Source organism: Haliaeetus albicilla, chromosome 11 (genome assembly GCF_947461875.1).
Source record: "Haliaeetus albicilla chromosome 11, bHalAlb1.1, whole genome shotgun sequence".
Lineage (NCBI taxonomy): Eukaryota > Metazoa > Chordata > Aves > Accipitriformes > Accipitridae > Haliaeetus > Haliaeetus albicilla.
This window is the reverse complement of record NC_091493.1, coordinates 26,239,200-26,256,702: the sequence shown is the minus strand read 5'-3', so window position 1 is coordinate 26,256,702 and position 17,503 is coordinate 26,239,200. Positions and strand designations below refer to the sequence as shown.

The following is a 17,503-nucleotide window of genomic DNA, read 5'->3' as shown; positions in this document are numbered from 1 at the left end:
TAGAGATGCTTGGAGGAATCTTTGCAGGTCCAGGGAGACGGCAGGGCAGTCAGTCTCTTTACTGCCAGGTCTGCTGATTTACAGACATTTATGATCCTTCTACGAGTTGTGGGAAGCTGCGGCATGCAAAGGAAGCACACTGCATCCACAGCCAGCAGCCTTTTCCCCATCCTCCATGAGCAGGAGCGACATGAAAGCTGGGTAGTTCCCCTTGGGAATTCCGTCTCTCTGCCACCATTGCTGAAGGCAGTAACATTTGGAAACCAAGAACCCTGTCCTTGTACTGCTTACCTGCCTGGGATGTGCTTTGAAGCAACTCCCTCCTGCACTGTTGTGCAAGGTCCTCCGTGCAGTTAGCAGGATGCTCTGGTGACCCCGGTATCTCTGCAAACAGCATCAATGCTTAGACCTGAATGGGCACAGCCTATGAAATAGGGTGAAGAGGAGGACACCCAACTGCTTCCTTACCACCAGCCATGTGCAATGTGACATGCAGAATGCAGACGGCTGCGTAGAACACAGGAACCAAAATGCAGCTGCCTTCATTTGCATGGCATGGAGGGGAAAGTGGTGGCAGGGGCTGCTGGCCAGCTCAGGAGTAGCAGTAGCACACCCCTTCCATGAGGGCACAAACACGGCCGGTCACGAATCTCACTGCAGAGACAGCACCCCATGCACAAGGACAGCAGTGCTGCTTTAGCAACTCGCCCTCCAAACAGCTACAGTCTCTACCCTGTGCCAGCCATCCCTGTGGTTAGATTTCTGCATGTCCTTCCACCCCGGTTCATATTTGAATGGCTCCTACCCAAACAAACCCTACTTTTAAGTAGTGAGCCGGTCGCAGGCTCCCAGCGTAGCTCCCCTGATGAGGACTGCTTTCAAACCACAAAAACTCCTGAGAGCCTGGGTGGCATCCCCAGTTAGAGCCTCACTGCTGGGTGGCTCAGGACCCACCTGCATAGTCCCCACAAGACAACGGAGGCACCATTGACTAGCAGAGCTCATCAGAGCCACTGTGCCAGCCCCACTTGCAGCTTCCCCATTCCCCAACATCACCCGAGATGTGAGGGTACATCCCTCTACCCATCAGTGCTGGCACCACCATGGGACTGCAGCTCTGCTCCTGGCTTCAGCCAGGAAGAACCTAAAAGCAGCTACAAGTGTGCAGGACCCACCAACATGGGCTGCAGAAAGGAAATGGCAGGACTGACAGCAGCAACATTGCAGGCAGGCCTGTCATGGGAGGAGTCTCCTGCGCCAGTGATACTCGTTCACCTGCTCAGCTGACATGCTCATTCCTACTCTGAGCCTTGCCCAAGTCCCAGTGCAATAAAGAACCTCTCCTCCCACCCAACAGTTACTTCAGTTCCCTCACGTTGGGGACACTGCCAAAGACATTTAATATCTCCATCCCTCCCTCCCAATTTCATTAAAGGACCTGTAACACACCACAACCTGAGAAAAAACAGACCTCCCCCAGTCCCAAGCTCTGCCAGCTCACTCTCTCTGGCCTTAGATCTTGTGCCTAATCACTTACCTAAAGCTCTCCACACAGGCAGGGCCCAAAGTACTCCAAGCAATACAGCAGCAGTAGTTAGCAACCCCTGATGCAAAGCACTATCTTTTCAGCAACAGCTCAGTGTTACCTATAACCCAGAGGTCCCCCCAGGATCATTATCTTGACCTAGCAGCCTTTGGGATCTACAGCTTTGAGCTGATGGAAGATTGTTCCAGCCATGGTGTCTTTTTACAGCAGCAGATCATTGCTTGGGGCACTTAGACATCAACTCTGCCACTTACACAAGAACGTGTAGCACAATGGTAGCTACAAGGGAGATGGCAGCAAGCAGGCACGAGTGGCAGCAGAGAAACAGATACAGATCAGGAACTGTGACAGGGAGCTGTGCTGGAAAGATCCTTGTGAGAATGCGATCCTGCAGCAAAGCCATAATTTTAAATTACGTTACACCATGAGCTGCTGTCTCACGTCCACCGGGAATGGAGGACTCCCTTCAAGAAGGTGAGGAGCTGGTTGGTTCCACTCCCTCCCTGCTCAGGCAGGGGCTCCAAACACCCTCTTCCAATTTTTGTGCATCACAAGGGAAGAGCAGCCTCTTACCTGTTAAGTTCTAACAAAGGACCACGCTGTGTGCTTCACCCTAGATGGGCTCCCAGTTTGTGATACAAAACCGCTCCTTTACCTATCCAGGATAGCCAAACTCACAGCCAAGTAGGGTACACGCACCTCCTTCCCCAATGACCAGATCACAGACATCGCTGCATTCACCCACAGCACTTCCATCCACAGACATCCACATTCATCCAGACAGCACAGAGCACGCTGAAAGCTGTAGTTGTTCTGAGAGCCAGCTTGGGTTCAGAAGGCTGACACAAGAAGGAGCCCACTTAGATGTGCCTACAGGATCCCAGTAAATCACATCAAGGCCTTGGTGTTTGCACTAGTCCAGTTTGCTGCTTCATTATGCAGGCAGCAAGCAAGTTGCAGATCCTACTTTTTGAATTCTTGTTTGAACAAGTGACACAAGATCCAAGATCCCAGGAACTGCCTTCAACACAGCAGCATCACAGGATCTAGCCAGGGAGAGATATCTATTAGATATGTAGACAGTGTCTGAAAAATAGGCCCAACCTCCTCCACCCAGCCAGGCCTCTGTGATCAGTGGGTAACATCGCAGCCCCTTTGGAACTTGAAACAAAACATACAGTCTCTTTTGTTTGCCTTCAGAGTTTTATTTAGCAAAATGCAACCGTTTCAGCCCTGCCAAGTGCACAGCCCGACCTGATGGCCAGCTTGGGGAGGCATACACTGAAAGCAGGGCTGGCTCTGCCTTTTAGCTCAGTTCTTGCTCTTGACTGCAAAGGACAACACAAGCAGCTGTCGAGAGAGCAAGCGCAGGTGAAAGGTGGGCCCCGCTCCAGACCCGTTTCCCTTCCACCAAATCAGTCCACCCCACACACAGCCTAGACTTGCTTCACATGGCTCAGAGCTTGGCTGATCTCAACCTGAACAGCACACACAGCTGACAGGGCATCCCAGCTCAACTTGCCCCTCAAATGCTGTATCCGCAGAAAAAATTAAAAAAAAAAAAAAAAAAAAAAAAAAAGAAAAAGAAAAGAACACAATTAATATAACAAACCCTGACTTGCACAAAATAAAAAGGGTAAAGGACAATCGGCCTTTATTTCCACTAACAGGCAGGTGAGGTTGAGAAAGTCTGGCTGTTTGTGCACTCTTCATTGTAGCTTTCTGGCAGGCAAAAAAATCCCTTCAGAAGCCTCACGGGCCATTCTCACCTCTCTTGCCCTGTGATTCCCTGAGCCAAGTGTCAACTCTGCTGAGTTGGGGTGACCAGAAGCAGCGGCGGTACCCTTCATGGGGCTGTGAAGTCTAGGACGTGTAGGGCTGATGCCAGGGCAGCGTACAGATGGGTGGTACTGAAACGGAGGCAGTACACTGGGCTGCTGGTGGGTGAAGACAGGTGAAAGCTCTGCAAGAAAATAGGAGAATCAACCTTTCAAAGAAGAGGTCAGCCCAAAGACCCCAACTGGTGTCACAGACACAAAGGCTGAGATGCCTGAGCAAAGCAGGCTTTTCCATGCATATAGGTTAGGCTCTCCACAGTGGGCTCGCCCCAAAGACAGTACAGCAGCCCCTCTCTCTTCTTCCAAAGAGACATTGGCACTGGCCTGCCGGAGAACAACTCAAAAGCTCTGCTGCTGCCCAGCCTCTGGCCAGCCCTCACCTGCAGGCACCGAGTCTGCCGTTTATCCCAAAGCCGCACCACACCGTAGTAAGAAGAGCCACTGGCAATCATATGGTTCTTATCACTCCTTATGCAGTACAGGGCACTGTCATGGGGCTCTTCCCACTCCTGGACGCACTTCCTGCAAGGGCAACACAAAGCCGAGCAGGGCTGAACCTCCACTCCTGCACCATTGAAACTGAGACTCAATTTGCCTGAAGGAGCTAATTCAGCTGCAGGCAAGTCCCCAGACACTGCACAAGGAGAGCCCAGGAGCCTCATGCAGGCTCCAGATGCCAGCAGGGTAGGCTCACCTGGTGCTGGTCCGTATGTCCCAGTAGCGGATGTAGGTGTCATATCCACAAGAAAGGAGAAGGGAGGGTGTTTCATAGAAGACATCGAGGACTCCAGCTCCACGGTGGAAGTCAGTCCCTAAACAGGTCAACAGCTGACCGCTGCAACAAAACACAACAGGGGGAGACTCATTCAGAGCAAAGTACCCTTCCAATTGAGCTGGCCAGAGCAGAGATGGTACCACAGAAGTCTCCTAGATCTCATTTCTGTGATTTAGCAGAATGCAAAAGCCTGCACAGTTTTCCTCTCCCTTCCCCAGCTTCTGCTGCTGGTTGGGCCACTAACTGTCATGGAGGATGACCAGCAGGAGTCACAGCTGTAAAAGGAAGAGCCAAGGAACTGGTACAGCTGACCCCCAGCAGAACAGGATCATTTTCCTTGGGAGAAGTGACCAGTACTCTGAATGATGGGCCTCCATTCCCATGGGAGAAAATTCTCTACTTAGTCAAACTCCACATAATCTGCAAGAGCCGCTTACCTAGTCAATCCCATCCCATCCCAGACTCTATCCTTCAAAATACTCCTCACTGGGGTATTTCCCCATATCTTTGACACACAGCTCAGATCCACAGGCAAATGAGACTCTCCTGACCCAGCCTGCCATGGATGTTCTCCTCAACCCCCTCCAGTCACACTGCATACTGCAAACACCATATCTGAGGCTGAACATGACAGATCAAGAGCAACCACCCCAGAGCTGCTCTGGAGATGACTTTCCAAAGGCTAGCTTTTTTTTTTCTTTTTGACCCTCTCCTCCTTTCTAATTCCTTGCTTGCTGTGAAAGAACAAAAGCAAGATCTCCATGAAGCTCTAAGACAGATGCTTTGTGGCTGTATCACTCTGCTGCTTGTTCATGTGCAAGACCAGCAGCTCACCAGGCGGATGGTGCTTGGTGAGGGCCCACCCTGCCAGACTGCAAGAAGGAGTTTGAGCCCCTTCCCTGGGGCATATGAAATTGCATCAGGCACACGGCACAGCCCATCCCCAGTATCACTCCACCTGCCCCAGCAGCCAGCAACACCTGGCCATAGCAGACTCTTGGGAACAGAGGGGACAACCTGTCCAGCTGCTTGGAATGGCCACCTATTGCAAACTCTCCTTTTTTTCCTCCTCACACTCTCTAAATCAAAAATGCTGGACACAATAAACCTTGAAGCACCTGCTTTTCAAACCCAGCCACACAGCCACCCCTCTCCAACAGGCTCTTGGTTCCCAGGACAATGAAGCAGTCCTGAAAGCCGACAGCATGGATCCCACAGTGGGGTCACTCCCAGCATCTCCCCCCATTATTTTGTTACTTTCTGCTCCTTGATCCAGCATCACACAGTTCTGAGGCACATCGCCAAATGCCTTAATTCTGTCTGTAATCTGGGCTAAAGCCCTCATCGGGGGATAAAGACCACACAAAAGGAGAAATAGAGTCCTGGGAGATGTTAAAACAAGTAAACACCTTTGTGTCAGGAGAGAGAAATCGCTGATAAAGCAGATTAGCGCCTCGAGCCCTGGTGTCCCCAGATCAGAAGGCGAGCCCTGGCCGATCTTTGCAGCCAGCACGCTTCTATGATCACAGAGCTGGCGGCATGCTGGGGCCAGCCTGTTTCCCCACAGTCACTCTCCAAAGAGCAGATTATGTAGAATAACAATTTCTTTGTGGCTGTGTAATTCCCTCCGTGACCGTGGCTGTGGGCAGCTACATTGGCCCTTGATGCCAGGACCCTAGCAACCATTTAGAGAGGCCAACCAGCCCTAGCGATGGCCCCCCCGTGCAAACCTCTCGGACAAGCTTTAACATCAAGTGCATGAATTAATCCCCCCCAACACGAATCCAGGGGTGCTGGCTTATTGGACTTTGTGTTTCTCCAGGCAAGGGATCGAGGGGATTCCAGGCTTCAGCCCTTTGCAACCTTCTCACAATACATTAACCCTTGGAAGGTTACTCGCAAACCAACCCAGCAGCAACTCTGCACCTGTATGCAGGTCGAAAGGTTGAAGCATTCACAGTCTGAAAACTGGGAGCAAGAGCCGTGGGGTTGGCTGGGGCAGATGGGTCCTTAGCTCCACCATGGAGTGAGACATGGATGGGCATCTCTGAGCTCTGGCACTCCCCTGCCCCTCCAAGCACACAGATCCCCTCCATCTGCTGTTCTGCAAAGCCAGCAGGACAGATGGACATGCATACAACCCTTCTCAAGGCTTCCACAAAACCTTCTTTATCCTACAAGTTGTATGTGTGGCCCAGAGTTGTAAGACTACAACACAGGTATGAGGAGTCAGCTGCTCTCCCAAAAAAGAACCCTTGGATTACCTGTGAGATGCATAAGGGGCCAGACTGCCCAACCCGTAGAGTCCTCTGCCAGTTGCTCAGGCAGGAGCAGGGAGTTACTCACAGGAGATGAGCTATCTCAGTGAGCCCTAGGCAGCGCCAGCAGCTTGGACCCCTCTCTCCCCACTTCCACATGCTACTGGTTTTTTTTGGTTTCACAGGGTAGCCCCAGACTGGTGCTCTGAGCACGTGGCACTTCAGGAGAGGAAACCAGGACAGGCAGCTGCACATGAACCACACAGCCCAGGAGCATATGTAGTGAATATCTCCAGCTAGCTAGCTGAAGCCTGTTTGTGTTATTTCCTCTCCACCATTTTCCCTGCTAATACACCTTTAATATGTAAAAGACTAAGTGAGCTCAGGGAGAGAGGAGCACTGTGCTGAGGAAAGGTAGCAGGATGAGAAGCATATCCAGGGATCTTTTAGTCACTGGGACCATCCCTCTTCCTCTTCTCAGGTGCTTGAAAAGGGTCACAGCAGATCTCCTCACAACCTCCCACCTCTAAACAAGTGCCCATCACACCCAGAGCGAGCCTGGCCACACTAAAGCTTGTCTTCCATCTCTCAGACCAGACCTCAGTCTACAGTGCTGCAAGATGGCAGCAATTTTTAATGGCAGCCTGGCAATGTCTCCAAGTGAAAAATTTCAGCAGCAAAGGGACAGGAGAAACCAGGGAGTCTGGATTCCTGCTTTCAGAGCTTCCTGTGCAGCACTGAACACCACCCAGGTGCCTCACTCCCAGTGCTTCCCCATGCCTTCACACCTCACTGCAGTGGTACCCAAGCATCCCAGCAGAGTCACACCCATTTTCCTCCCTCCACTTCCCTTTCTAGGCTAGGCAACGAAAAACAAAGAAAAGAAAAAGTGGGGGAGGAATAGCTTTTCTCTGTAGGCAGGAGAGGAACACAGATACTTGCAAGATACTGCAGCAAAGCAAACCTTGCTTCGCTAGTTTGTTAATCAGTTCAATTCTCCTGCCCCAAGAATAGGTCAGCCAAAGCAGCTTTCAACTGGGAGGTCCAGCCCCTGCATAGAGCAGCAGTCCTTCAGCAGTTTACAGAAACAATGCATTAGTTGCTACAGTGAAGCACTTAGAACCTGACACCAGGGGAAAATCATACTGTGCTGTACAACGGGCACACAAACCAAAAGACCTAAGTGTTCTGGCATGGGCACACTTAAATTGATAAAGATGCAGAACACTATTAATAATTTCCCCCATTTTTCAGCAGATTAAGGTGTCTCTGGACCAGCTACCACCATGTCAGGCTAGCTCCATGTCCCTGCAGCATACACAGCCATGCTGAGTCCATGCTAGAAAGGGACTCTCTGCTACCACAACTCTCCCAGCCTTGGAATCACAAGTTAGTGCCCACAAATTGTCCAGTCTTCATTATCCCAAATACTCCTTGCCCTCAAACCCCAGTCCCCAACAGCTTCCACTTCCTAGGTAGCAAAACCCACAGCTAATCCTTACAGCAAAACCCACAACTAATCCTTAATAACCCATAAAGGATCAAGACAACCCATCAAGGGGCAACAGAAAAGCAGCAGATACATCAGCACATCATCAATTGCTTTCTAACAACTTACATAGGCAGAAGGTGTCTACTCAATAAGGGACAGCAAGAGATGTGATAGCTATCTTGAACCTTGTTTCTCACCAGCTTGCAGAGAACACCAGCACCAGCCAAATACAGCAGGGAACAGCTTTCTCCTTTCCTTTGTGGGCCCTTTTTCACTCTCTGCACCCAAACACTTTCGAAAAACCAGGTAGCTGATCCTCAGTGTCCTGGTTTCAGCTGGGATAGGATTAATTGTCTTCCTAGTAGCTGGTACGGTGCTATGTTTTGAGTTCAGTATGAGAAGAATGTTGATAACACTGAAGTTTTCAGTTGTTGCCAAGTAATGTTTAGTCTAAAGTCAAGGATTTTTCAGCTTCTCATGCCCAGCCAGTGAGAAAGCTGGAGGGGCACAAGAAGTTGGCACAGGACAGAGCCAGGGCAGCTGACCCAAAGTGGCCAACAATGTGACATCACATCTAGTATATAAACTGGGGGGAGTGGGGGCACGGGGATCGCTGCTCGGGGACTAACTGGGCATTGATCGGCAGGTGGTGAGCAATTGCACTGTGCATAATTTGTATATTCAAATCCTTTTATTATTACTGCTGTCATTTTATTAGTGTTATCATTATTAGTTTCTTCTTTTCTGTTCTGTTAAACCGTTCTTACTCAACCCACAAGTTTTACTTCTTTTCCTGATTTTCTCCCCCATGCCACTGGGTGGGGGGGAGTGAGTGAGCGGCTGCGTGGTGCTTAGTTGCTGGCTGGGGTTAAACCACAACACTCAGCACTTCAGAGGCCAGGGTGCCCTGTCCTTGTTACACGCTATGACAGTTAGTCAGCAAGTGACTGTGAAGCCCAAGCAAGACCAAGCATGGAAGGTCCACACCAACTCCCCACCATGCCCTGGCTCTCCAGCAGCAGCAAACAGAGGCTGTTTCACTCCCAGGCCTTCTTTGGGCAAGCCAGGTAGTTAGCTGTGCAGATGGTGGGAGTTTTGCTATGTTTTCTGTACTGAATAGCTTGGACCAGATAGTGCCAGGGTTCAATCCCAGTGCTGGGTGGCACCAACAGAAACAACTCCACACCAGTGGAGCTCTGTGGAGCAGAATCACAAATGTGACAGAAAGACCTGTCTAGAGCCAGAGCTCTCTGCTTCAGCACCTTAACCACAAACCACCTGGGCCAATGCAGTGCCTACAGACACAGAGGTAGGCCTCCAATGTCAAGCAGGAAAATCACAGATATTCCTAGTTTCTCCTACCTTCTCTTAAGCATCTAGACAGACTGAAATCATATTGGCCGTAATCTGGTACCAGCCCACAAGGAACAGAGCCAGAGCAAATCCAGCAGCCCATTTTGTCCTAGCACAGGAAAGCTATGTTAGCACCAGGCTCTGGACTCCTTGATGTTTAAACAAAGTCTCTGTGCCTGGGAAATGTATCAAACTGAGGAGTTAAAAAATGAAAGGCATTTTGTTCAGGCACTATGGAGAATCCTTTGACTCATCTTCATGAATTCCCACGTTCTTCAGAAAACAAGACTTTTAAAAACTATTTTTAAAATAAGCTATTTGTTTGGGATTTCCACATTGCACTCTTTCCTTTCCATGCTGGAAATCTAGCCATGAGCATTGCTGTCGTGATACCTCCAGAAACAAAAGCCTTCTAGCCTGGAACCAAAGGGAACCACCAAGGAATGGCAGAAACAAGCAGGTTTCTTTGGTTTTTTTTTTCTTTTTAAAAACAGCTTAAGGCTCTATTCCTCCTCACCACAGCAATATGAAGACAAAATAAGATCAGTCATGACAGAGCCCAGATGGGTAGTTTCCAGGTAATCCATGGGATGCTGCTGTCACCATGTTAAAGCCATATACAGCCTCCCAAGCTACAGCAATTATATGTGTGACTATAAAAGCTCAGGATTACCCTGAGACCTTGCTGAAAGCTGGAGTCCAAAAGAAGTCTGCACTTCCCTCCCTGTACCCTGCCCATTTGCTGCAGGTCTTGGCCAGCTGTCTCCAAAACACATGAAGAACACTTCAAAACCAGGGATGAAACAATAAACATTTTTCTCCCCAGCCTCAATTTCTGTTGACCCTGATTCACTAGAATTGATATTACACAAATACGCAAATTCTAAGAAACTGCTGAATTCAGAACATCTGCTGAAAACAAAGATGTGTGAAATTGAGGACATACTCATTCGCTCTGGAAACCTTATCTGTGAGCCATGATCATCCATCAAAGAGGAGAAGCCATTGCACATAAGCAGGTGACTATTTAGAAACCAAGCAGAGCTCTAAACCAATATTTTAGCCCCAATAACTACTTGCAACAAGCCAGGTGGTAAGCATATACTTTAAAATAAAAAGTGGAAAGAGCACTGTTCAGTTCAAAACACTGGGATATTTGAGCTGAGTATCAAACAGAGAAAGGAAACAAAATCCATTTAAAAATTAAAAATTATCCAGAGTGCAGCATTTGCACAACTTCAGTCATCCAATTTGGAGAGCGCACGAAAACCAAAGGGAATAGCTGAGCTGTTCTCTCTTCCAGGTGCTTTGCAACAGCAGTTGAGGCACCCAGGGGACGCAGCAGCTTTTGCTAAGAAGGGAAAGGCTTGGTCAAACAACATCTATAATGTACGTAGGGAGAAGCATAGGTCATTGACAAAGTTACTCTTCATAGAGTTATCCTACACCGAGGTCACCTCTGCGTTTAGCCAAGGCTACTAATTCCTGCAGGGAGATGTGGGATTGGCTTGGGCAATTTTGAGGGAGCACCTCTATGTGAAATGGCTCAGACATGCTGTTATAAATGATTTTCAGGAGAAATGCCTCTCAGCTTCCTCAGCGCAGCTGAAGGGACTCAAAGCAGTAGGGGGGGAATGACACCAACGATGGTTTGAGATTGTGTCAGAGGGGAGAGACAGAGGAGGGAGTTTTGCCTTCTTTTCTTCTGCTTTCTCTGAATTGGCCCACACACGCTTTAAATGGTCCAATAAAAAGATACAATTTCTTTACCTTTCCAGCTCTGGGACCCTGTGAGTTTTTGTTGTTCAGGTTCCCGTAAGGTTAAGTTCAGAGGATAAACTGACACGCTGGGCTATGGGAAAAAGCCAGTTTCTTCAAATAAAGCCACAACGGTGCAAAAGAGACCCTGCTGGGGCTTTTATTTGGGAAAACAAACAGAAATGGCACCAAGCCCTTCTGCTTTACGAACCAATTTAACTATAAAACCAATGTTCTCCCTCTCGGGGGTGAGGAGGGGAGAGAGACAGGACATGACAATAGTCCAAAACCTTGACGGGAAAAAAAAAAAGAAGATAGGACAAAAAAGGTTGTCTGTCCCCTTTTCTTTCTTGTCCATGGCTCCTTTTCTTAGCACACGTGTGTTCTTGTAAAAACGATTAGATTGCAATTTGTATAACATGGTGACCCCCAAATTCAGACATTTAACCCCTTTTCTCTGCAAAGAATGTCAAGAATGTCTTCTCTGTCTTTCTTTCCAACGGGAGGAGTAGGGGGGAATTCTCTCAAACTGTGATTTCTTGGGGGAAGAGAAAAAGAGGGAGGCAAGGAAAAGAAGCAGGGAATTCTCAAAGCCTCTCGCCTTTCGCCCCACTTGTGTGGGAACAGGCGGCTGTATTGCTCCCTTTCTGGACAGAGCTCTGCAGGTCTCCTTTAGTGGGGAGACAAAAAAAAATGGAGAGTCCAAATCAAAACAAAGCCATCTGTTTAAATGAGCTACTGCTAGCCAGTGGCAGAGGGGGTTCCTCATTCACTCCTTCCCATTCTTCTCTCTAGCCTCTGTTGATTCTCTCTCAACCCAGGGAAAAATAAAGATTGCTTTTGCTTTGGCTCAGAGGGATGAAACTGATTGATGCGCTTGGAGTGTTCAGCCCCCACCCACAATCTCTGATTGTTCGGTGCCTTGTAGAGTTGTCATAAATACGCCTGAACAGGAGTGCAAAGGCCACAGCATGCCCTGGACATGCACACATCCAAAGGGCAGGAGCTGGCCTCATGCCCATCTATAGTGAGACAGGGCCAAGACTGCCATGGGGAGGAAAGGATTTAGGATAAACACCTGTACATTCTTCCTCTTACAACTGTTTTACATTTAAGATGCACCAGAGCCCTCTTAACAAAAGGAAGGCAGAAGATGCCCAGCTTATGTGAAAGGGTTCAGAAACACAATGTCAAAAAAACCCCCGAGAAATTAGTAAAGAACCACAAGGCCCCAAAAGGTATTGAGAACACATGCATACCGTGGGAAATATATTGCTCAGACAAGACTGAAGCTATCCATTATAGCCAAGGACAAAGCTCTGAACACAACAAAGTCTGCTAAAAGGAAGAGTCATCCAAGAGACCACTACTCAAGAGGTGCTCTGCAGCAGCAGGCTTTCTCCAGCACTGGCTCAAGTAGTTGGCCATAGGCCTGGTGTCCTGCCACCAATAATGTCCAAAATCTCACAGCAAGTGAATCAAATCCTACAGTTCAGAGCTGCAGAACTGGGGTAGGAATTTCCTTCTGGCCTTGTCAAATGATTTATTCATGTCTGAAGGCAGGAGACCTGTGTATCTAGTCTTGCTGCTCAAGTCACAAGTGGGATTGCCAGTTCCATGAAGCAGGACCTGCTTTTCTCTTTGCTTAGATCTACATCTGAACTGTCCATCCTACCTGCCTTACTGCAGAAGGAGTGGTTCCCAATGACCAAATTAGAAATCCAAAGACAGTCGTTGTGCCAAACTGATTGAACATGAACAGGCCAAGAAAGGGTTTGCCTGAAGACAAGAATTCTCCTAGGACAGACCCTAGTCTGTCACTTCACCAACCCTTTTTCCTTTGAATTTCAAGGCGGCGGCATGGTATTTGTGTTCCTGATTAACCTAAGGACACATAAATGGGAATACCCAGAACTAATGCTTTACAAAGAGTAACCAAAGCCATCTGTGGGCAGGATGGGGAAACAGCACAGCAAAAGAACCAAGCAGGAGAGCCTCAGGAAAAGAGAATGAACAGGATCTGAGGAAGGGCAACTACCTGTGGATCATCCCACTGCAGTGAGTGGAGGCAGTAGAAGGCACACATTCGCATTCACTTACCCGACGTAAGCACAGCCCAGAAAGTTGTTTAGCTCACTGTTGGACAAGTTTTGGATTGGTTATTCTGATTTAAAACTGTGTTCAGCCAAGACAGAGATGCTGAGAAAGAAACCCAAGCCTAAAAGGAGTAGAGACCTTCTTTCCCACAAAGCCTGGAGAGAGTTTCCTTGCCAACAAAAGATACTTGGCATCATGAATCTATAGAAAAAGCAGGGCAGGAGGGGGGATTCTGCATCTTACAGCATGGTATTATGATTCTTCTGCCCCCTAAATCCTGTGAAACTGTTACCAGTGCCAGGATAATATTTGCTATTGCTTGTCTCTCCTGTTATCAGAGATATCCACCCACTTCTCTGTGACTGGATAAATCCAGTTTACATGCCTGGGTGAAACAGACTCCCCACACTTCTCGGAGTCAGTTACCTTTCCTTTCGATCTATCAACTCCCATTCTGAATCCGTTTGCTCCCTTTACCCAACAAACTCCTTTTGTCATTAAATTAGAGGGTCTCAAACTTGTTTAAACCCTGGAGTTCAAAGCTGTGGAGAGAATGATCTTCTATAGAACTTGTTTTAGAACACAATGCTAAGAAGTCTGCTTGTGTATCTTGGGCCAAGCTTCTATGTTAAAAGCTTTTGTTGAAAACTTTTAGCAAGCTTTATAACCAAGAACTAGACCTACAGATTCTCATTTCGTTTATCTACTTCCACACATTAAAAAAAAAATCTGAGTATGACAGGATGCAAAGCCAAAAAGGACAGGAAAGCATCAGTAGTGATCAGCCAACAGTGGTGTTCAGTGCTATATACTGCAGCTGTCAAATTACACTTGCTGTTTAACAACAGCACAGGTTGCCCAAGTTTTAAAGCTCTCCCTCCTTGTTGACAGTCACTCACGTTCACTCAACAAAGTGGATGCAGATCAACATATGCCAAAATTTGGAAGTTGAAAGACAGCAACTAATTCTTGCCCACCCTACTGCACAGACAGATGTAACCTAGCAAGGGTCCCATGGAAGTACACACCAGAGATCAAGCAGCAGCAAGTTAGCAAACTTCAGCCAGCTGCTTATGATGGTCACACTCATGCTGGCTCTCAGAGAGAAAGAGCACAATGCAATAGCACTAGAGGCAAATACAGATTACTAACCTGCTGCCTGGCTATCCTGAAAGACTCCTCCCCACCCCTCTGCCGAGGGCACCAGCCACACACCTTAATCTCCCTTCTCCACTCCCAAGCCACTCTCATGAATCCTCTACCTCCCACCTCCCCAAAACTTGCAGACATCAAAGGCACCTGCCTTGAACACCTGAAGAGCAAGGGGGCCTGATGGTCAAGAAATGCAACTGTATCTTCCCCTTCCATGCACACTCTATTTTTTTTTCCCCCCATCCCTTTGAAAAAGGTGGCAGAGATAAATGGAGAACAAAGAAACAAGAAAAAGCCACAGCTTTGGCCCACACCCTGCCTATTACTTAAGGGGGAAGGAACTCTTCCGAAAGAGGAGGAAAAAAATGTGCTGAGACACAATGGCTCAAAAGGCCAGGCAGCAAACCAGGCCACTTTGTACTGCTAACAAGGGAAACCTAATTACAGGAAGAGGGCAAAGAGGGACAGATAAAAGGGATACAAAATTTCAACATCTGTTGCCATAAAGGGATAAGAAGTGGGGAAACGCAAAGTGTCAGTTTGGTGTCAGTGACGGCGTAAAGCCACTTTCAAAGGGCTCAGGAGAGGGAGAAAAACCGAACAAGAAATTAGAGGGTTCTTAAAAAAAACAAAAAAAACCAAAAAAAACAACCAAAAACCGCTCTGCCAAAAATGCCTTCAAAAGGGGGAAGGAGATGGACAAAGACTGGATATTTTAAAGGTAGAGGATCTGGAGTGGCTTGCAGGGCACAGCTAACTTTGGCTCAATTTTCACAACAGCTCTTGTGCCCTGCATCTGTCATGTTGTGTCACAGGGAAGGACAATGTAGGGCTTGTGCATTCAGAGTGTTTACAGCCTGAGGACTATCATGCCAGACAGATCACTGGTCCATTTCAAACACTGGGCTTGGCAGAATAGCTCCAAGAGTTTCTGCAAAGCAACCTCTGGAGTATCCTGCCTTATAAAGAAGCATCCTTGAGGCAGGGGCATTTGTAACCTAAAGACAGGCAGAGATCCCCGATAGGCTGGGGAGCAACAGTTCTCCACAGGAAAATGACAAATGCTGGCTTTGAAGCTGTTCCCAGTGGTGCATCATGCTCATCTCCCAAGGAGTTTAAACACCCAAAGGAGATAGAAGGTAGGAAGACGAAGAGAAAGAAAGACAGGATCTGAAGAAAGTTTCCTTTTCTCTTGCTTGCCATTAATTGGTCGTTCTGGTGAGCCATGCACTAGCACTGGCAGATGAGATAGGGAGGTTTGAGCAGAGAAAGACAAAAGGGAGCAGAGAGACCTGCAAGAGGGGCAGCTGCCATCATATCCCTCACTGGCACAGAGGGGCAAGGGGACTTGCAAGAGGCCAAGGAGTCAGCAAGGCCTGATACTTGATGCAAGGACACAGTTTAGTACCCAGTGGCCCACACTGCTAATCATTCTCCTTTCCTGTGCAGATGTCTAATCACCTAAGTTATTCACAGCCCCCCTCTACACACACACCTTGATCGTGAGTGGCAATGAGAGCACAGTAACTTCCCCACATCTAAAAGCAATCAGATGGCACAATGTAGCATCTGTGGGATGAGGTATGTCCTCCAGAGGTGCAGCTAGCCAGCTTCAAAAGCGTAAGAAAAAAAAAATCCTCCTTCATTACAGGAGAAAGGGCCAGGTGTAACAGCAGCTGGAATTTCAGCCATCAGAGACAGTGTCTTGGCATCACGCGGTCATTCCCCTGCTTTAGACTCCCCTTGACAATTGCTTGTTGCTGCCTGTTGCAGCTTTGATCCAAAGCCATCATCTCAGCAGAGTCAGAAATGAAAGACAGTTGTGGGGGTGGGATGCAGCAAGAGGCGTTTCCTTTCCCCACTAAAAATTTCCTCGCTGCCAAACCCAACCAAGCCCTTTTCAAAGCCCAGAACATATTTCCAGGTGAAAACATTATCTCCTTCCTCTTCGAAGGACGAGAATAGATGCCCCAGGGTCAGGGAACAGCGAAGGTCATAAATATGAAAACATACCATGACCAACAGCTACAAGCACCAGCCAAGGACTTATCTGGCCTGGAACTAAGAAGATCAGTACACAAAAGGTTATTTAAGCTTTAAATCCTTTTGTAGCATGTTCCAGCTCTCAGCTGTTGGGGAAAAAGACCACCTACCCCAAGGGAAGAGAGTGCTGGAGAAACTGCTGCAATGTTACACACGCAGAAAAAAGCTCAGCTAACTGAACTAACTGGTCTTAGACAGCACTAAACATCTAAGTGGTGCTAAGGATCCTGTAGTTTTAAAGAACACGTATTAAGGATCACTCTACCCTGCCTCATTATTTTGACAGAGAAGTTACCTGGATTCTGCTCTTAGAGATAATGTCCTTCCCACGTTCAGCCTCTGCAGGTCAGACTCAGGCCCTTTGTGGCCACAATGTAGGGGTAAGCAGCAAACTCAGGGGGCCTGGCCCTGTCTGCCAGATGTTATCAGGACACATTGAGCGCAGGAGGAGCTTTTCAGTCCTGGGTAGCTCTAAGATTTTGAGTTTCCATGCCACACTCTCACTTCTGGAGTCTGACCAGGGAGACAACATGCACAAGCCTCAAAGAAAGAAACAGCATTTCTCTAGGACATCACTTTTGGCAACCACTGGAGCCTTTGAAAATTAATCCAAAGCTCTGCTGGGAAGAACAATAGTTTGTGGAGAAGTCAAGACCTGGAAGGACAGGTCTGTACTCCTTCACTATGAATGATCACATCAAGCTTCACGTGCTAGTTTCCCAGCCATGCTCCCTACTCAGTCTCCTGCCCTGCACGTGCTGACAAGACTCCCAACTCACACACAGGTCCCCAGAGAGGAAAAGACCCAGTGGCATGGTGCATTCCAGCTGTGACAGGTGAAGAGGGAAGAATAAGTTTGACACTCCAGCCATTGCAACAGAAGCCCAGTAGCCTAGGTTGCCTTGGCTTTTTTATTTGCCTGTCACTCAGGCTTTGACGTTATTGAAAGATCAAACTCCGTTGTGCCTGTTCATTACCTTAATCCTATTTTCTACACAGCTTTATTATCTCTTCGGGCTTCCTTGGGAAAGGCTGTCAGAGAGGTTAGGGCAGGGGGGAGAGGGTTGCCTATCTCCTCACCCTGTCAGATGCTTCTATTCAAGAACGGCTGGAAGACTCGATGGGCAGGGGTATCGCAGTATAGCCTACATCCTTCTGGGGTACTCCAAAGGCACCAATGGACTAGGTCAC

General features: G+C 48.1%; 1 protein-coding gene across 2 annotated transcripts in view; it reads right to left on the bottom strand.

Annotated features, from left to right (window-relative positions):
- Nucleotides 1-2,730: 2,730 nt before the first annotated feature.
- FBXW4 (F-box and WD repeat domain containing 4) overlaps nucleotides 2,731-17,503 on the bottom strand; it is a 63,044-nt gene continuing 48,271 nt past the window's right edge. For both annotated transcript variants that reach the window (XM_069796824.1, XM_069796823.1), the window contains 3 exons: nucleotides 4,079-4,219; nucleotides 3,765-3,906; nucleotides 2,731-3,509 (listed from right to left, as the gene is read on the bottom strand). In XM_069796824.1, coding sequence (XP_069652925.1) covers nucleotides 3,393-3,509; nucleotides 3,765-3,906; nucleotides 4,079-4,219 — 400 coding nt within the window. In that variant the 3' untranslated portion in view covers nucleotides 2,731-3,392. The remainder of the gene's footprint in view (nucleotides 3,510-3,764; nucleotides 3,907-4,078; nucleotides 4,220-17,503) is intronic.